This window comes from Chelon labrosus (genome assembly GCF_963514085.1).
Source record: "Chelon labrosus genome assembly, chromosome: 20".
In the NCBI taxonomy this organism is placed as follows: Eukaryota; Metazoa; Chordata; class Actinopteri; order Mugiliformes; family Mugilidae; genus Chelon; species Chelon labrosus.
The window spans coordinates 1,413,909-1,435,449 of NC_140353.1; the positions used below are offsets into that span (position 1 = coordinate 1,413,909).

Here is a 21,541-nt window from a genome sequence, read left to right on the forward strand (position 1 = left end):
ACCTTATTTTTTCGTTGTATTCATTAACTCCCTCTGGAAATGACTGTGCCAGAAAGTCTAAATTGTAATTGTGTAGCTCATTACACAAATTCTGAAATGCAGCCTAATTAACCGAACCGTTTAGGTATAAACTAAATATTATCCCGTCCTCCACAATGCCGTCGCATTAAATACAAAGAAAACCACTTAAGAGGACGACAGTAAATCACACGGAGAGCCTCTGAAACAACCAAAACACAACTAAGTTCTCCTTTGGAAATTGCTCCATTTAAAGTGGAAGGTATTAGCGGGAGGCTTACGGGAGTCTCTGGTCTTTTTTAGGCGTGTGCTCGCGTAAACAGCTGACTGTGGATCACATAACGGCTCCCAAAGTGACAGAAAAGACCCACTAATTGGCCCCAGGTCTGACTGCGAGGTATTTATACTGAGGGTCTGCAAAAAGACTCTCCGCGTGTCGCTTCAAGAGAACGTAATTATCTGTAGAGGGCAAACGGAGGAACGGGACTGTGATTCAAAATGAAAAAGAGTGTGGATGAGATAATAGACGACACAGGACGGGGACGCCAGACCCAGACACGGGTATTATTGCGAGCAGAACTCTAAAAGGCCCAGGATGATGGTTTTAGAATAGATCGGCACCCGGATCGTCAAAGAACAACTTGACACTGCTCTGAAAATGAAGCTGCTTTCATAATGTTTCTGCAGAGGTGACTGCGTCTCTGGTTTGATGTAGAGGTCGATCTCTGCCAGATTTAACAACACACAGACCTAATATTGGATCAATACAGTCAGTGTTTAGCAGGACATCGTTAACCCTCCGGTAAGACGTGTCCTCTTTGATGCTTTTGCAGAGACTGTTTTTAATCAATAGATATTTTCTCTTTACTTGGACGCAGATCAAATTGAAGTTAATTTAGATTCTGGAAAGAAAAATCTGTGGATTGGTAACTAGTTCAACAGTGGCCGTACTCGTTCCATCTACAGCCTTGGTTTAATGGAGGTTTATCCTAGTGGATGTTTGTCTGGGAATTAGCTGATTGCTAGCATCTTCTGCTATCTGCATAGCCGTGCATCAACATAGAGTTGATGGTAGTTTTGTGGCATACAGTTTTAAATCCGAACTGAGTCGGTTTGAGAGCAGCACCCGGCTAATAGTAGCTCTTTCTAGCTTCCTAGCCACTCAGCTATTAGTAGTTCTTTCTAGCGCTCCTGGTCTGTCTCCTAACAATAGTATCTCTTCCTAGCTTCCTAGGCTCTCAGCTAGCTCTCTTCCTAGCTTCCGAGGCTCTCAGCTAATAGCAGCTCTTCCTAGCTTCCTAGGCTCTCAGCTGATAGCAGCTCTTCCTAGCTTCCTAGGCTCTCAGCTAATAGTAGCTCTTCCTAGCTTCACAGCCTCTCAGCTAATAGTAGCTCTTCCTAGCCTCCTAGCTAATAGTAGCTCGTCCTAGCTTCCTAGACGGCAAGCTAATAGAAGCTCTTCCTAGCTTCTTAGCCTCTCAGCTAAGAGTAGCTCTTCCTCACTTCTCAGCTAATATCAGCTCTTCCTAGTTCCCTAGCATCCCAGCTAATAGTAGCTCTTGCTAACATCCTAGCCACCCAGCTATAAGTAGCTCTTTCTAGCGCTCCTGGTCTCCTAACTAATAGTAGCCTTTTCTAGTTGCCTAGTCTTCCAGCTAATGGTAGCTCTTTCTAGCTTCCTAGCCTTCAAGCTAATAGTAGCTCTTCCTAGCTCCCTGCATCCGAGCTGATAGTACCGCTTCCTAGCCTCCCAGCTAATAGTAGCTCACCCTAGCTTTGTAGTCTCTCAGCTAACAGTAGCTCTTCCTAACATCCTAGCCTCCCAGCTATTAGTAGCCGTTTCTAGTTTCCTAGCCTCCCAACTAATAGTAACTGTTCCTAGCCTCCTAGCAAATTGCAGCTCGTCCTGGCTTCCTTGCTTCTCAGCGAATAGTAGCTCTTCCTAGCCTCCTAGCTAATAGTAGCTCACCCTAATTTCCTAGCCTCCAAGCTAACAGAAGCTCTTCTAAGATTCCTAGCCTCTCAGCTAAGAGTAGCTCTTCCTGTTTCCCTTTGGAACAATAAATACAGACTACTCATACCTACTGCTATTGGCTGTAGTTTTTATTAGCTCACAATTTTCTTGTGGTGGAAAGTTGTTCTGGAGTCTCTCTGTTAGGAAATGATCATGCTCCAGCAAAGATCTGCTGGGCCAGTCAGATGATGTGGGCGGGGCTTTATGTGGTGATGGACAGAGTACCAGTAGTCATACATATCATGTGAGCGTTGTCTGTGATTGGTTGTAGCAGAGCCATTTGATTCAGGAGAGGCCTTCCTGGCTTCTCTGCGCTCTTTCTCAAATGCTGCAGTAAATTTGTGACTGTCATACTGTTTTAAATCTAAAGTAAATGTGCAAACAACGGCAGTCTGAGCAGTTCAGTGTCTTCAGTTGTAGCGGGTGAAAAGTTCAACACTCACTGTGTGTTTGGTGTAAAATTAGGTCATTACAGTAAGAGACTGGTGACTGGCTGGAGGGCATTCTGTGTGTCATTCTGATGCTTTGTTTATGACTTCCTCTCGTCTTTGTGTCGTTAACGATCTTAACAAACGTAATGTTTTTGTACAGTCATATGTGCTGCTTCTAAAACTGTCAATTTTGCTTCTTTACTTTAACATAAAATCACATTCACATTATTTGGATGACGCAGAAAAACCTCACGGTCTCAACCCGACCCCCATCAGTTTTCACCTTCTCCGTGTCGATGCCTTTGGACATGGACCAGGTGGAGACGATGTAGTCCATCACCCGCTCGCTCAGGCCCTTGGGAACCTGGTAGAGCTTCAGGAAGTCCCTGACGTTGTTGAGCATCTCGTGGTAGCGGTTGGTGTTGGCATACATCTGCTGGAAGATGGTGGTCACGTTTCCGAAGATGGTGGCGTAAAGGAGAGCTACGCAGGAAGACAAGATGAGGAAGGAAGAGTCACGCATCTTTATGGCACGGTTATTATTTTAAAATCTATTTATGTGTTTATATTGGTGCCGGCAAGACGTTATAACAGTCAATCAGTGAGGCAACTCTTCAGCAACACATCTGTCAAACAGCCCAAGAAGGTTAGGTTCACGGCAAAAAACTTCAAAAACTTTTTCTAGTTTGTCACCAGTCCTTCTCTTTCACTATTCTTGCATGTTTTATTTGTTTTGCTCTTAATAGATGATTTAATGACCGAAGAGCTACGTTGCAGAAGTAGCAGAAGCGTATAAAGAAGTCTGTGATATGTACAATATGACGTCTCCTACTACTTCCCTACTCTTGGAACTTAAAGCCGCCGTGCGTCACTGCTGCTGCCGAGCTGAGCTTTCACCCTCCTCTGTATCCGACTACTGCTTTACTGTTTCCATAGAGACTTCCCCTGAAATAGTTCTCCCTATTTCTTCCCTCCGAGCCAATAAAAATGAAAACAGTAAGAGAAGGAGAAATAATAAGTTTAAAGACTTATGAAGAAAAAAAGAGGACGGGTAGGAGGTGGAGGGATCTGATGATGGAACGCGAGAGGTAAGTGTTGGACAGACAATATCTTAAAGTGTGTTTATATGAGAAAAGGTGAAAAAAAGAACGAAATGATGGAACACCAGAGAAAGGGAAGTGTTTATGCTCAGACACAAAGAGTTTGGAAGAGAGGCAAAAACCGGATAAAGCAAGCACGACAGTCACATTCGGAGAGGTGCAGCGTGTCAGCAGTGAGATAAACACCGTTCCAGTTTGGTTCCTTCAAAGTCGGCAGCCTTCCAGGAACCTACGGGACCTTTCCAGCACCCTGTCAGCTGGCGAAGAACGATTCTGACAACAGAACCGAGCTGGAACTGAAGTCTCAGAGACACGGCGCTAACCTCCGCCAAACACACGACTCCTAATTGGGCGACTCGGTGGCTCAGGAGGCGGCCAGCGTCACCTGAGCGCACAGGAAGGCGGAGGTTTAACCCTCCTGGAAGTTTCTCCGCTGAACCGAAACAACCTCCCAGCGTGCTCCTGGACCTGAGGTAGATAATTCAAATCATCCCCCGCCCCGGGTCGGTTAGTTTCATCCAGAAAGAACCGACAGGTTTAAACTCTGGTGGGAGGGAAGGGAAGCTGCAGAAAGAAGAGACTGCGATGAAGGTCGGCCATGTTGGACGGAAAGTCAATTAGCAGCTGTAAACAAGATCTGTCCATCAGCGCTCTGGTATGAGGAAACTTCAGACAGATTCACAAAGTTACAAAAGCACCAGAGTAAACATGAGGAGACACAGACAAGGAGAAGGTTAATAGCTTTTGGAGTTTTCAGTTTAACCTCCTTTGCATTTCTAGTACAGCTAATGAGGAGTTGACTGAAATCTGTTTTCAAGTCGCTATCTCCAGATGATGTAAAGCAGCGTCGAGGGACTGCAGTATTTCATTACTGCTAAATGAATCTCTACAAACAGATATCAGTTGGAGAGGTTTGATCCAGGCGTCTGTGGAGGCAGGGCTGAGAACAAGGAAGTACAGTTTGTATTTTTAACACAAGGATAGATACCCAGGCTCTTCCTAGCCTCCTAGCTAATAGTATCTTGTCCTAGCTTCCTAGACGCCAAGCTAATAGAAGCTTTTCCTAGCTTCTTAGCCTCTCAGCTAATAGTAGCTCTTGCTAACATCCTAGCCACCCTGCTATTAGTAGCTGTCCATCTTGGTCATCTTCTTCTATCAAACATCCATCAGAATGGAACTACAACACAGTGGATCTCAAAGTGGACCACTAATGTGGAGGGTAAAGCTCGTTACATAGCTCCGCGAGAAGCGAGAAATTTGTTCTCGTTTCTCCTAGGGCTATAAGAACAAGAAAAAAGTTTGTTCTGGCTGGTTCATTTATACGTCACGAGAAGCTCAGGTGCCAAACTCCTGGGAAGTCCTCATAGGCCCCTCCCACTGTAGCATACTTCACACGCGCTAAGCATTGTGGGAGATGCGTTCATTCAGCATGCATCTACACACAGTATGACGGTCACACTGAGAATATTAGGAGGCTCACTTTCCTGAATAAACAAGTATAATATTTCTGTTTCACGTCTTTTATTGGGTTCTGAGGGGCACAGATACTTTAAAGCGTCACTGCATATTGGTTGAATATTTATATTGACGTTTACACAGATCTGCTTGGACCAGTATCCTGATATGGTCCCGACTGCACCATCATCAATCGTTATCCGACAATCAAACAGTGCTCTGTTCCATCAGTGCCGTCCGGCTAGTTTGAAGCTGTCATCTCAGTTAGCTATAGTTTAAATCTGATCTGTCCCCTGTGGACCCATTTATTTAAATCAGTCTGGTGGTCTGAGGGAGAGGAGGGGGCTGTTTGAGGAGCTTCAGGTTGGTGGGCTAGGGTCAGGAGAACAGATGTAGAGATTTGTTTCTTCACATTCATTAGGTGACAGATGAGCCGGCGGGGTGAGAGGACCAGACGCTGTCAAAGTGAGACTCTGATCAACTGGAAAGAAGTTTGTTTCTAAATTTAAATCATATTAGAGACAATAGCATCAATAGAACGGTGAGGAGGGGTCTGAATGCTGAATTTAAATGAAACTGCTGCTGGTTAAAGTTCAAAAATATCAGATCAGCCATAACTTTATGAACAACATGTGTTTCTGCTACTATACCAGGGGGGTGGACGTGTTCTACACATGTGCAGTTGGCGTGAAAAGAGCACACAGACTACATAGATGAACTTTTAAAGGCAAAAGGAGAAAAGTCACTAAAGATTTTAAACTGGAAACGGTACATATTGTTGAAAATTAGGTTAAAAAAGTCTTAATAAGCCACATACTCCAATCAGCCACAACATTATGACCACTGACAGGAGAAGTAAATAACATTTAAACCATCTTGTGACAGTTCAGTGCTCTGCTGGGAAACTTCTGGACCTGGCATTCATTGGTGTGGATGTTACTTAGACATGTAGCACCCACCTAGACCAGACCAGGCACCCCCACCCCATAGCAATGACACTCCTTGATGGCAGCAGCCATCCCCAGCAGGATGCAGCCTGACACAGACACACACACAAAAACACTTTAGGAACAACTAAAAAAAAACATGAAGAACAGCACAAGGTGTTGACCTGGCCTCCAGATTCACTAGATCCCAAACTGATCAAGTATCTGTGGGATGATCCTCAGAGGCCCCTCCCCTCAACCCATAGGAGCCAGAGCGACAAAACAACAAGAACAAAAAGTCAAAAAGCAGGAGAAGGAGTCAAATACCTCGCCCGATGTACCAGACTGATTTAATGGAACAAAGCCATAAAAAAAATAATATAAAATCATCATGTCGTATGTATTTTCCATTTCCAGAGTCTGAGCGATGTGTCGGAGCGGTTTAGGATCTGTCAGAGTGAATGAGTGTGAGGGACGGAAATCTGTCAATGCAGCCGGAGACGCCGAGTCGCCGCCTGCAGCCCAGACACCAGAAAACATCCATCACAACACATTCAACACACACACAGAGTTAGTGATGTGCTTTAATAGTGCAAATACAAATCAACAAACACAACAAAGTGAATCGATACATGTGAAGCCTCAAGGAGATGAGCTTCTCTGGCGTCTTGTCGAGGAGATTGATGCTGGTGTGAGTGTTTTCAATAGAGATGTAATAAATGTCAGCGAGAAGGAAAGAAAACAACAACAAGTACCCTCATACAGGAAGTCCCTAACCCCGACAAGTCTTTTATAACTGAAGAGGCAACTTGGATGAAACGTCTTTAAGCAACTCAACGTGTCCAGTTGCCTTTGTTTCAGCTTTGTTTTTTGGGAATTATCGTGGAGGGGAACAGAAAAATGTGAATCTAACAGTTCAAACAAGAACCTCAAAGTTGTGCAGAGGAAAACCACAGTCGTCACCAGGGTTCAACCGCTGGGAATCATGAACGTCAATACGTCAAACTGTGTGAAATCAATGTTTCTGCTTCTGTCCTCTAAGTCTCAAATGATGCCGGGTGTAGCTAAGTCCAACACGTCAGGTTTGCTCTTGGTTCAGCTTGTGTTTTTTTGATATGTAGTGGAGGGGAACATAAAAATGTGAACCTCATTTCATGGAAAATCAGTCAAATTTCAACCACGAAGTTGTGCAAAAGTTTAAAACAATGCAGGAACATTCATTCATTTATTCATTCATCTTCTATACCCGTTTAGTCCTGTTAAGGGTCACGGGGGTCTGCTGGAGCCTATCCCAGCTGTCATTGGGCGAGAGGCAGAACAATGCAGGAACATTTAGAACTTAAGAAGATACTTCAAATGAAACGTCTGCAAGAAACACAATGCCGCCTCTGTTTTTTTTTTTTTTTTTTGAAATATAGTCATGGCAATGGTTCACGGCAATCCCTGCAACAGTTGTTGAGATATTTGACTCAAAACAAGACATTTTAAGCTCAAAGTTGTGCAAAAGGGTTCATCCTCCAGCTTGTTGTTTTAGATGCACCATCATCTAAACGACCTTCACAGCCATAGTCCAACAGTTCACCAGCCACACTGATGATCCAAACTGAATGCACTTTAAAGCGTTTACACGCCTCAATTCAGATTTGGTTTCAGCTCCTTTCTCAGAAGACTGACCTGCCTTTCTGGTAAAAACCTGAACACACCTCCGTGACGCAGACAAACCCAAAATAGCAGCAGAGGCTTGAAAACAAACAAAGCAGAGGAGCCTCCTCCATCAGTAGCCAATGAGCCCAGTCCATTTGCTGCTCACTGAGCCGGGCCGGCGTCCAGGCTGCATCCCAACACATTACACACTGACAGGGCACCGACTCCGCCAGCCAAACGCTGAGCCGTCCAGTCGGCCGCATCGGTTCAAAACCCCTCCTCGGAAAAAATAAAAACCCCCGAGCGTGTAAATCTGTTTGGACAAGCAGTAATTGTGCATCTCGCTCTCTGTGGGTGAGTAAAACATTCTGGCTGATTGTCTCCAAATAAATATTGACAGAAAAATCTGCAGCGCTGCCCTTCGTCACGCCACAGCCATGGCTGCAGGACTCACAGAATAAAGCCGCCTTTTCACCATTTTCCTCCAAACTGTGTTGTTTAAATCTCATCACGTCGACTAATGGATGATTTAGTGCCGGGCGAGAATGGAAACGGGTTTTAGAGGGAAGAGCGGCTGATGTGTGATAAATGTCTGTTTGAGCCTAAACCCTAAACACTGAAGAGATAATAACTGTTTAACATTGAAGCCTCACGATGTCCATCTGGACTTTTTGGCTTATTTTAACTATAATAAAGTCATTAAACATCCTGTGCTTTTGCCTATTTGTCCACAATAGCTGGAACTTTCATTAGCCGTCAGTTATTTATAATTTTACTGCATGTTATAAGAGTTTAATAACCTTCCAGGGAGAGGTGAAAATGAAGTTACCACAATTACATGATACTGGCCGTAAAGTGCAACGTCTCAGCTTTCAGAAACTGACGAAATTTTTCTGGTAGAGCAAACCGTGACGTAATTACGGTAATCCAGAGTGTGCATGCGCAACATTTGGTTTTAAAGGGTTAAAGTCCAGACGTGAAGAGAAACTGACCTGGCTCTCAGAGGAAAAACTCAAATAAATGTCACACAAATGAGTGTATGCAGGATGACACCTAATCAGAGAATCTTTTGGACCAAAGATGGAGGAGACTGGTTCTACAGAAGTAAAGCTGGTTTTACGTCTAAGTGAAATTACTTTACAGGCTTGTGGTAGTGTTGCTTTTTTTTTTTTTTATGCGTGCTTAAATGCATCATGAGGACAAATGAAACAGAAAATCAGCTGTGACTCTTCAACTGTGGTCTGTTCATGCGTGTTGTTTTTCCGGCGTTGAACAATTTCAGGGTCAAGACCTCATTTCACAATTTCAAATAAGACTGAAATAGCCTGGAGAGGCTTGAATGAATGCTCCGTGTCTGTGAGTCTGGTAACGAAAAAACATTCAGATTTCATTATGGGGCGGGTTTCAACTCATACAAAGGAAAATAAAATACGTCTGCACACAATTAGATAGTCCTCCGACCAACCAGACACGGAGGCGTCCTCGATAAATGTTTTAACGGCTGTTAACAGTTTGTGTTTTAAAGGTATATTTGCTCTAAAGATGTGACAATGGACTCTAAACACCTCAGCAGCCATTACCAAAAGATCTGATTGGCCCTGTAGATCTGTGCAGGAGCGTAATCAGTTCCCAACGGAGAGAATCCAGACCAATTTTCTGCAACTGAACATTTGCAGGCAGGGAATTGGTCTGATTTTCAGGTTACTGAGTCTTTTATTATCTGCTATAACCAGCAGCTCAGGGATAAACCAGATTTAAGATGAGGAAACATCTCAGCGGCAGGACAAGCAAAGGAAATCCCCCCGTCCTCCTTCAAGTCAACTCCACTAAACAGAAGTCCAAAAAAAAATTGAGGGCCACAACTTAAAATTTAGGTTTAAAACGATGGATTGAAGCAAACGAGACGTGGTGAGCTTCAGCAGGACTCTCCAGACCTTTGCCTTTTAATGATCGACCATATGCATCATCCAAACACATCTGCATATGGGTGTAACATCTCCCGTGAATAACTGACGACTGGTCCGAACAGATCTCACGTTGCATTGCAGGAAACAGGGCAGCAGAAATACAGACGTCGTACTCATCCATAAAAACCACAGCAGAGAAATAAAAATCAATGCTGCAGAAAACATAGACATATCTACACACTAGAATCAAAGCTCCCTTGGGGCGTTTGCACCGTTCCAGCTGTATTGGGATCATTTGTTTGGTCAAATGTCGCCGATAAAGCCGGTTCGTCTGGGGAGCTCCAGCTCCAGCGAGAACACAGAGAGGACATGAAAACCCATCTTGGACTAAATGTAGAGAAAACACAGATCAGACCAATTAGAATTAGTCTTTTTAAACGCTATGTCGGTACAAACTAAGACTCTTGAACATGTGAGATAAATTAGAGATTATCCTTTCGGTTGTTCTGTCACCGCTGAGCGGAAATCCCTCGGAATAAGAACAGACACCGAACACAAGCTATCAGCGCTAATCAGCTCTTATGTCGTGTTCACGCTTTGTGCACAAATGTTTGTCTGACGTCGGGAAAGATGGAGTGTTGCAGTGTCGGTCGCTAATGGGACCAAATTAATACGCAGCACAAATAAGTCGACTCAGAGGTTTCACCGCTGAAGGTAACGAGGCCGTGAGGGGCCGAAGGGTGCTCCCTGTGGACCGCCGCAGGGTTAATGAAGTCACGGAGGACCGCTCACATCCAACCAGGAGCGCCTGTAAACAACCACTTTATGCTCAGGGATGAATCTGGCTCAGCTGAACAGGAGTAAATAGCGGGATGAAAGCAGCATGTGGTGGGTCAGGGAGTCAGGTTGTGATGTGAACAGATGAAACGAGGTGGAAAGGGTCAGTTCCCCTGGTTTAACAAAACAAATATTATCTCCATTCACTCTGGAGGTGTCGAGCCATGCAGCTGATTTAGGTTTTATTGGCTCGAGATCTAAGATGCTTTAAGAAGATTTACTCAGAAAAACAGCTTTAAGTTTTATGTTTGCAGCTCATTTCATCACTGTACTCACACAAACACACCAGCTAATTGGCATAGAAGGCTATTTATGATGTGGAGATAATTAGTCCCATGTCATCCATTATGTGTTCTCGTCACATGGCCCTTTGACCTGCAGTGTCTCATAGTAGTAGTTACTTCACATAATGAGGTTTCGGTCTCTGTAGCTAATCCACTCGTGACAACTGTACCGCCGCTGTGTGCTCCACCTCTTTGACCAAAGATGAATTAGCTGGGAGTCAGGTGGAGTCAGGCACTGCCAAGATGGAGAGGATCAGAGAGGCCACGCTGAGCTTCACAACTTCAGGAAACATGTGGGTGATGTCTGAGAGGGTTCATCCTTCTCTGATGGATCTGTCATCAGGCAGTCATCCAGGTCAAGGTGTAGCCAAACAACAAAGCTGAAACAAGGACAACTGGACTGGCTGGAGACATGGTTACAAAGAGTCAAACTGGAAACTGGAAAACCCCACCCACGTTCACGCCTTGAGACTGGAGTCTCCATGAATCAATGGGTCGATAGAGTTCCATTCATTGGAACTTTATGTCTGTGAAGGTTCTTGGTCATTCAGGTCAGAGTCTACCCATTAAAAACAAGATGAAACAAGAGCAACCAGACTAGTTCCTAGAGCTAGCTTCTAAATAGCTAGGTGCAAGTAGCAAGAACTAGAACTAAAGATGAAACCTCTTCCAGAAACCCTTCAAGGCCAGTAGTTTCAGAACCGCTCTACAGGAAACATGGAGGGTTCATCCATCCATCTTTATTTACAGTCAGTGGTCAATAACTCTTGATACTTTCATCCTTAATGCAGCTCCACAGTCTTCAGTCAGACCGTCACTGCCCACACACTTCAAATTTGTCGATTAGTTTCTAGAACTTCTAAGTAGTTCAAATTAGCTCCTAGAACTAGAACAAGAACCAGAAAATAGATTCCTAGAGGGGTAAAGAAAACAGGTTCAAAACAACAATCAGTTACAATCATGGGAAACAACATAATCAACTCCCAATGGAGAGACTCCAGACCAGGGGTGCCCAGTACGCCGATCCCAATCGATCGACCTGTAGATTGTAAAGCTCGTACAGGTAGATCACGTGCCCTTCAAATGTTTTAGATCTTAGTCTACCATCTACCCTCACTTCAGCATTTCACACTTGGTTGACGTACAATACAAAGACGGATTGATAGATCTCTCCATGCATGCACGGTCAAAGGCCGCAAAACTCCAGAGAGCTAAGTAGTTAGCCTTCCTTACAATTCATATTGACTAAAGCAGTGCTATAAAAATGAAAACATTGTAGGTGAAGAAGTTCTGGTCATTAACAGACACTAGTCGAGCAAGTTTCTGATGGGTTACACCCACAGATGTTCCTATTTAAACCTCCCACCAGTCCCTTAGAACTGAAGAAGCTACTGATGAAACGTCTTCAAGAAGCAAATCCTTTCTTTAAGGTTTTTTTGGATAGGTAAGGAAGTTGGTCTTGCTTTCAGGTTGTTGCTTCCTGATTTCCCTTGCAGAGCTGGGTCGTACCATTTAAGAGCCGACGCCTGATCTCCTAATCTTCAGCAACCTCAAAGTTAAACCCAGACTCAGAGTCCATGGCCCGGCCTCGTGCAAACAGTGTGTGCAGCTGTAAAGACCTGCATCTCTTAGATTAGACCTTCATCAGACGGCGGCCTGCCCTGCACAGAGGCATCAGATGACACCTGCAGCAGACATTGATTGACCTTCCAGCTCCTGCTTTTGTCTGACTTTGGCTCAGACGGTCGGGCTTTGTGGCTCGGGGAGGATCCGAGGTCACGCTGACTGTAGTTAGCAGACGATGTCGGGGGCTCCAACACTTGAGCACATTATTCTCACTCTCTGCTCAGCGAAGCAGCATTTTAACTGTAGTGACTCGGATCAGCAGGTGAGACAGGAACAGAGTGACTGTGACGGCCTCTCTGCTCGGAGACTTTTTTCTCACCGTCAGCTCTTACACTTGAGGAGGACCGATCTATCACGCCTGCCACCTGCTTGATTCAATTATCCCCAGACCCTCCCCTCGCCTCAACAGCAGGCTTCACACTTTTGGCTCCGGCATAAATTACAAGAGCAGAAATTAAAAAATTAGAATAAAAATAGGAGTGATCTCCTCCTGGAGAGGCTTTTTCACTGAGGGAGCGTTCAGGAGATTGGGTTCATTATGAATGAGCAGGAAAGAGATTCGTCAGGAGCACGATCACAACTGGTGATAATTATGGAAATGGGGCGTGAATCACTACAAAACCAAACCCCTGGGCGATCAGCTCAGCACACGTAAAGCAGATGAAACCGATATTTATTATTTATGGCCGAGCTCTAGTGTAAAGTTGTGAAATTCATCGCCGGTAATGTTTTTACTGAGAGCACTCTGGCTGTGAACGAGCTTCAATATTCTGCAACACTGAATATGAAGCCTCCCTCTAACACAGAAATTTACCAACCACAATGCACTGATAGCACTGATGCCTCACAGCAAGAAGGTGCATGTTCTCCCTGTGTCTGCATGGGTTCTCTCCAGGTTCTCCAGCTTCCTCCCACTGTCCAAAGACATGCTGGTTAGGTTCATTGGTGATTCTAGACCAGGTGATGTTGACCTGGCCTCCAAATTCACTAGATCCCAAACTGATCAAGTATCAGTGGGATGATCCACAGAGGCTGAATTAAATGTAAAACCATCAGAAAGCTCAGCGTTGGCCTGCACAACATCAAAGAACCAGAAAGTTTGACGTCGCCCCTTATCTCCTGTCTGGATCAAATAAATGCATTTGAACGCACCACAGAGACTACAGCTACAACTAAATGATTATTTGTTGCAGCGCTGCAGGTGAGCAGGGGCCTGAACAATAACACCTAACAACAGGAACACACAGACAGACTTTCTTCTGATTGAGCCCCAGCAATCAGGCCTGCACAGGTTTCTCCTTGTACTCCACACGTCTCTTTACTAGATGCATGAGGATGTTTTGTCTCGTTTGAATATGTGACTTATTGTCCTCATCTCTGTAACTGAACTCTGTAATAGAAGTAAAACACAGCAGTGGACTTTCACCCCGTCCCATTCCAGACAGGCATTATGTCCAAACAAAATAGTCTTTAATTATTTTAGAACCGTGTCTTCATACATCAACACCAACCTACTGTTATTATGATTTCTGATCTTTTTTTTCCTTCAGTCCAGTGATGAATAGTGAAACTGACTCCCACCCCGCAGGAATCTCACACAATTCATCTTCCTGCTCTGCAGACAGACAATCCCTGAACACAGCAGCTGCCAACAGACCAACCACACATCATTTCCTTTTCTGTTTGTGTTCAGAAACATCACATACAGTTGGGGTTGCATTGATCTTCTGCCCCTCGCCTGGAAGCCACACCAACTTCCTTTGTGAAGGAAAGTTGTTCTGGAGTCTCTCTGTTGGGAACTGATTCTGCTCCTGCAAAGATCTGCTGGGTCAATCATCATTTGAGCGACGTGGAGTTCCTCTAGTGGGTAGCACTGACGACTCTGGGTTCTAATCCATGTGTGTGTGGAGTTTGCATGTTCTCCCTGTGTCTGCAAGAGTTCTCTCCAGGTACTCCAGCTTCCTCCCACCGTCCAAAGGCATGTTCGTAAGGAGGAACATGACATGTCCAGGGTGTACCCCACCTCTCACCCAGTGACAGCTGGGATAGGATCCAGCCCCCCTGCGACCCTTCAGATGACAAGCGGTTACAGAAGATGAATGAATGATTGATGATAGCAACTGAAATCAGGTCTGATCTCATCCTGCACCCCGTTTCTAATTCATTTTTCCCACCAATCTCCAATCTCGTCATGTTTACAGAAACAGGCCTGGGACCAAGGATTCAATTTCCAGGACTGACAACAAGAACTACGTGAGGATGTTCTGCTGCAGAACCATGGACACATCATTAGGGTTGTTTCCTTGAGTCACTGGGTGTTTCTTCCTTGTCCAGGCGTCCTGGTGGAGGCACCACTCGTGCAAAGTGTCCAGTAGGCGTCGCTCAGGGAGTGGCTAGTGGCTACCCATCATACACAGCCGAAGTGCCCATGAACAAGGCACCCAACTCCTTGTGTGTGCTCTAAATGAATGTGTAAACTACAGAGGCTGAATATCCAGACCCTTGAACTTTTCAGTAACTCTGTAAGTCTCGTCTTGTTTGGGTGCAACCTCAAAATGTTTCATAAGATCTGAACTCCCGGAGACCTCTGCTGTGAAGAAGCACATGGTCCTTTCACTGAAGTAATAACAAAAGGAGTCGCAATTTACCCTCACAGCGTGAGCCCTTGCTCCTTGTACGGTTGCCATGTCAACAAGTTAAGTGAAGCAGATCAGGACTGAGAGAGGTTTCACTTTTATTCTGCTGTTAAATTTCTGGACGACGGTCTTTTCTGACAATCCTCCGTCCGTCTGAGGGGGCTGAGGAGACGTCCACATCTACCTGACAGCTGATACCTGTCCTCCTCCGGTCTGAGGATCAGCGGCGTGTGATCTGTTGTCAGCAGGTTAAGTTAATTTCCTGCCGAGGTCAGATCAGCGTGTCGGGCTGTACGAGAGAGAGTGGGAGCTGTGAAAGCTGCAGAGTCGGTTCATTAACGCTCATGTCAGTCGATCCTTCCAGGAAATGGGTTTTTGAAGAAACAAAAGGAGGTGAGAACATTTACACAAAAGTTTTTAATCAGACACAAACCACAACCTCTACAACAGGAGCTGTCAGTCTGACGTCTTAAAGGAGCTCAACACTGACTCCACGAGTCAGAGTCAGTCCATGGGTCCTGAATAATGACCTGGAACAGACAGGAGGTAGGGCACCTGCAGGGACCACCTAATTGAGCGTGCTCAGCATGGACGTACACTGATCAAGCATAATATTATGACCATCTACCTAATATTTGATGATAACCTTGGTACCTTGGTTCCACATTTTGTTTAAATAAAGACAGAAATAACGTCTTTTTTTGGCTAATAAGCACTCTGTTTAACTGTACGTGTTCCTGGAGGCTGTGTGATGACCCCGGATGTCTTTTCTGTTGGATTGTTGAAGCAGATTTATGGAGGGAATAACTATGGCTAGCAGCGTCTCAATGACGAGATCTTTGTTTGATGAAGCGTTTTCCTTGAGGACCCCTGAGGTGAAAACACTGCAAAGCAAGCATGAAAATGACCCCGGCCTTTTTAAAAGTCTTATTCAGGGTACTGGCCGGTAGCCTCCCTCTGCCACGGCCGGCGTTCTGTTACAGATAAGACCGTGACTTTCTGGAGCTGCAGAGGAGACGATGGCATGAAAGAGAAGAAGGTAAAGTGTAGAGGTCAGAGAGAGGAATCAGCCAGCGTCATGAACGTCTGAAGTTACTGACGAACGACTGCACAAGGTTACTGCAACCAATCACTGCAACCAATCAGTGCAAAGTTAAGCTCACATATGGAAACTAATGTTTTAATATAACTATTGTCAGGATCGAGATGAATAAATAAATACATATTAATCTAACATGTGAGAGTCTTTCCATCTTGTTCCAAAATCTGGATCATGTCTCCAAGTCAACAACCAGCTGTTCATGGTTCTGATCCAGCGGTATCCTCCCTCCAGCCTTCCTTCCTCCTTCCTTCCTTCCTTTCTTTCTTCCCTCTGTCCTTCTTTCCTTCCTTCCCACCCTCCCTTTCTTCCTCAATTCCTTTCTTCTTCTCTTTGCCCTTTCTTCCTTACATCCTTTCGTTCTTCCCGCTAACCTTCCTTCCTTCCCTCCACCCTTTCTTTCTTCCTTCCTTCCTCACTCCATTCCTTCCTTATTTCCTTCCTCCCCCGCTTCCTTAATTCCTTCCTTCCTTCCTCCCTCTGTCCTTTCATCCTTCCTCTCTTCCTCCCTTCATCCCTCCTCCCTTCCTCCCTCCATCCTTCCTTCCCTCCGTCCTCCCTTCCTTCGTTCCTTTCTTACTTCCCTCCATCCTTCCTTTCCCCTTTCCTCCCTCCATTCTTTCCTCTTCCTTCCTCTCTTACTTCCCTCCGTCCTTTCTTTCTTCCTTCTTCACTTCCTTTCTTCCTTACATCCTTTTGTTCTTCCCTCTGTCGTTCCTTCCTTCCCTCCACCCTTTCTTCCTTCCTTCCTTCCTCCATTCCTTCCGTACTTCCTTCCTCCCTCGCTTCCTTAATTCCTTCCTTCCTTCCCCCTCTGTCCTTTCTTGCTTCCTCTCTTCCTCCCTTCCTTCCCTCCTTCCTTCTTTCCTTCCTCCCTTTCTTTCTTTCTTAGAATTATCAAACCACAATCAGGCAGGAAGCTCGATCTCCACGGAGGAAGTGATAAACTGATTGGATTTGATTGTGGGGGCAGACTGTCTCCAGTATTCGGCCACTTAATCTTTCACAGATTAATCCCAAACCCTGATGAGTCAGAGGGAGAAGAAGAGGAAGAGGACGGGCTGATATAATGAAGGAATGTTGGGTGGGAGGAACGAGGAGGAACGAGGAGATGAGAGGAATAAAGAGAGAGAGAGAGAGAGAGAGAGAGAGAGAGAGAGAGAGAGAGGGTAAATGAGAGGAGAGGAAAAAGTGACATAAAGACCAAGAGCAGGAGGCCAATGCAATTCTTTCTAAGTGTTTGTGTTTGTCTCTCGCTTTCCAAACTAATCAGCTCATCCCAGCTGAGAGGCCAGAGGAGAGAACGACACTCCCAGCTGCTTCCTCCTCTTTTCCTTCCTCCTTTATCATCCGCTCTCTTTTCATTGCCGCCCACTTCTCCCTCCCCTCCAGCTCCATCATCTTATTCCCCATCTCTCAGCATCATTTTCATCAACCTCCATCCTCTCTCCTCCCCCGCAGGCCTCTGTGGAGAGCAGGATAGGTGGGACTGGGGGGGTGAGGAGAACTTCCAATCCACTCAGTGAAACCCAAACTCATCCTGGGATTGGAAGCAGCTTCGTTGCTCCAGAAGAGAAGTTTTCAGATGAGGGCGCGAGCGTCAAAGGGGAGATCGTTCCTCTGCGCTGGTCCTCACCATTCCTTTCTTCCCTTTCATCTCTTGACACCCTCACACCTCTTCTTTGTGTTTTTTTCCCTCTCCTGCCGAGTCTGGTAAGTCTCTTCCACTTAGGAGTCACAGGCATCATGCCGGGCTCCTCGGGCCAAATCAGCCACATCCTTCCGCCCGGTTGCGTGCATCGCTGGCGCCGCCAAACCGTTTTGAGCCCAGGTAATTCCCATTATTCCCTTCGAGCTGGAGCCTGTCAAGTGAGCCTCATTTTCCTGGCAGTCCCATCTCATCCCATCCCATCCCATCCCACCACCACCTCCCCCTCCTCTCTTATCAGGGCTTGCCCTGCTTTCCTCTTCACTCTGCATGAAAACACTCATCCAGCCAAGGAATTTAATCTGGTGTTTTCCTCAGAAGAAGCGAGATGAATCGCTTCCTCTGCAGTTTTTCTTGAAATGATCTTTATTAACGGTGTGAAACAGATCATTTCAATGCGGTTTAATATTCTCTGACAGATTAAAAATTAATTTAATTTACTTTGCATAAAGGTCATTTACTTTGTTAGAAAGTGAAGCCGCCTCTTCACAGTGGAAGAGTTCATTAAAAACACCACCCAGCCTCTACAAGGCGCTACACTGTTTTTTCTGCAGGTAAAGATTCTCTGCAGAGCCAGAAGGAAGGATTACAGCAGCTCTTTCTCATCGCTCTGTGGTCTTAACCCTCCCTCACCTCTCTGATCCACGAGTCCTATTAAATCACTTTCACACCTTTTCTTTTCTGTATCCTGAAAAGACTCGGCCGGGCGCGTCACTGACGCCGCGGCTGGCGATTTGTTTTCTCTCCGCCAACTCTGTCAGAAAGGGAAATCATCTCTCTGAGACAATTAGATTTGATGACCACCTACGAGAGCTAATGCTAACACCGAAGAGGCTTGATTACACTCTCTGGGTATCTCCAATAAGTCCCACTTGATTCGGAGCCACGTATTTTATTTTTTTTCTCCGCGACCTTTTCCGTTGGCTGTCTTTAGTGTCAAGAACAAGAACGCACTAAGTGGCAGTGTCAGCTGGGGGTGGAAGATTACAGGAGTCAGACAGAGGAGTTTCAGTTTGGTCTCACACAAGGCTTACGCAACGCTTTTCAGACGGCAATCACTGCACAATCACAGTTATTCCTTAAGTGCATGTTAGAGGCAGCTCAGAAAGAGGAGAAACTGCCAAAAAAGCTCTTCCACCCCCTCCACAATCAAACCTTTAAACAGACGTCCTCGGAGGAAGCTTTAACAAAGTGTTGCCGTCAAATGGGAATCTTGTTGATTTTAATCAGTTAAGATAACGAGGAGGATGTACCAACGCTCGCTCGACTGAACGCACGACAGACGAGAGAAAATCAAGGCAGTGATGAGAATCTCTTGACCCCGGAAACAGCTTGTTTTGTGTTTGACACTAATTAACTTCACTAAAAGCTGAGAATCAAAGTGAATCCGTCTGAAAGTGTTATCTTAGTTTCTTCAGTGAAGTTTTTCGGTGGTCTAGTGGCTTTCATTCACGAACTGAAAAAGTATTTGATAAAAACTTCTCCTTACTCAAACATAAAAATACTGGAGGCTGTTCATGCACATTCCTTTAACAAATCGTTTAATTGTTCTGCAAAGTGAGGTTTTGTAAATCAGGAAGTGATCAAAGCAGCAGAAACGCTGTGGAAAGCAAGCAGAATCTGAAGTGTGGTTGTAGTAAATACAATAATAATGGTTGCAATAATAATAATAATAGCATAAAGCAGCAAATGTGTCTACTCTCATGTCGATAAGAACAATAAAAAGGCGAAAAATATCCCTTTAAGGTCCATTTGGAACACTTCCTCCTTCTTCCTCCTCCTCCTTCCTCTCTCTTCTGTCGTATTTCCAGCAGATGTGATGCACCACAGCAGTAATTTGTCAATAAAGTTCTACAGAGACTGTTGTTTTTGGGGCAAACCAGTTGGAACCTCTAATCAGAATGATTTCAGTCAGACTAGAAGATATATTTTCATAACAACATCGGTGTGAAGGAGCAGAAGTTCCACTCTGGTGTCCTTCCATGTGAGAATGAAGCCTTTTTTCGTAGTTGTTCTGAAGTAGTTGCTGTCAGATGAAGCAAATGTAGAGTCAGTTCTTGTCACGACTCTGCAGAAAGACCACGGGATATAAACCGGACACAACGGCCTCTTTAAAGACGTGGCAAGATGTCTCAGATGCAAAACATGTGAACAGGGTCAGGGTCTCTGATGCTGCACATCTGTTGCAGTCAGTTTTTATTGCATTAATGTTGAATGTTGTAGTTAAATTATAAGTTATTATCCTTTAATTCTAAGTTATTATATGAATCCTGAGCATCAGTTCAAGTCGTGATGCTTTATCTAAATTGTACGTAGAATAATTAATGCAGCAGTCTCCAGTAGCTCCACTGCTTGCTGTATAATTGCGTGCAACAGTACAGAGTGCTTCAATAGTGCTGCATGGGCAGAAGCACAAGGGCTGCACCAGTGTTTCCATGCGCCTTTGGCATTTGTGTTGCTGACTTTACAGCATCAAAGAAATATGAAAAAGAACAGTGTCCCTTTACATCAAGTCACTTCTGCTGCTCGATGAATGTTTGAGAGACTCTTCAAAGGCTGTGAACAACACAACAGCGATGATTCAGCTGGAGCTACTGAAAATCAGACGATCGATAAAACCTCAGCTTTATGTGAAATAGACTCAGGCTGCTGCAGTCAAGTGTTCCTTCAGTGAATCTTTAAAACTTTTATTCCTTTGGTTTAATTAGCACCAAATCATCATCATATATTTTAATCTTTTATTCTAATATTTTCTGTCTGGACGTTAAATCTATTCATATTATAACTTTAACCTAATGGTGCTATTGACTACAGAGTTCAGACTGATTCGGAGTAATTAGAAAAAATCGTTTTTATTTTACTCCGTCATTAATTAGCTTACATAGTGTTGAGTGTGATTTAACTGTAACGTGAAAGTCAGCTGTGTTATTGATCTCCTAAAAGTTGCTTTGGCTGATTTTTCAGCTCTAGGGTCGGCCAACTCCTCCTGAGCTACACCCTTGCCACCAGCCTCCAACCAAACCTGAGTTTCTTTGCATCTTTGCCAGCCTCCTGCCATACCTCCTAAGTTTCTTTGCCTTTGCAGCCAGCCTCCAACCAGTATTGAGTTTCTATCAGCCTCCAGCCAACCCTCCTCAGTTTTTTGCCTTCGCTGTCAGCCTCCAGCCTGGTGTGCCTTCAGGCTGACCGCCACATCTGGCTCTCCTGTCTCGTCTGCCTCCAGGTGGTCCTCCTGAACTCTCCGAGTCTAAATTGTTGTTTGCAGCATCTGGACTGTCCCAGTGACAGTTCTGCTGCTTATGTTTTGGTCAAATATTTGGTTAGATGTGTTTTCCTGCTCATGTTCTCTGGGTTTCATGCACCTTGGTCTTTTGTTCTTCTTGGATTCCACCTTGAGGGTTGGACTTGCTTCACCTGCTCATCATCACAGCACCTTTTCAAGTTTCATTAAAGTTCTTTTGTTTTTCCCGGTTCCTGCCTCCTCCCGTATCTTGCATTCTGCATTTGGGTCGTTCATTCCTTGCCTCATATCGTGACAGTATCTCTCTCACTGGTTTGTGGTCGGTAAAAAACAACATGATGGTTGCGCTGCTGTGGTGGGAAGATTCATTTTTGTTTTTTTAGAAACTAAAACAAGACTTTCTGACTCAGCTGTTAGTGACGTTAATTAGTGCCGGACACTAAACAAGCTGTTTCCACAGTCATTTTGACGTTTGGACATTTTTGGTCATTTTTCCACATGTGTGGTAACAGGAGCTGCCATTACTGAGGGATGAACATATTCCACACAAATCAACAATGTTACATTGGCAGAATAATTTATTACATGGATTTGAAGGCCTACACTCTACTGGTG

General features: G+C 44.8%; 1 protein-coding gene across 1 annotated transcript in view; it reads right to left on the reverse strand.

Annotated features, from left to right (window-relative positions):
* The window catches only part of kcnh5b (potassium voltage-gated channel, subfamily H (eag-related), member 5b), a gene marked incomplete at both ends in the record, with an annotated part of 109,638 nt that overhangs the window by 37,913 nt on the left and 50,184 nt on the right, over positions 1–21,541 (reverse strand). Inside the window, one exon of the mRNA XM_084568573.1 lies at positions 2,747–2,946. Within this exon, the coding sequence (XP_084424699.1) occupies positions 2,747–2,946 (200 nt within the window). The remainder of the gene's footprint in view (positions 1–2,746; positions 2,947–21,541) is intronic.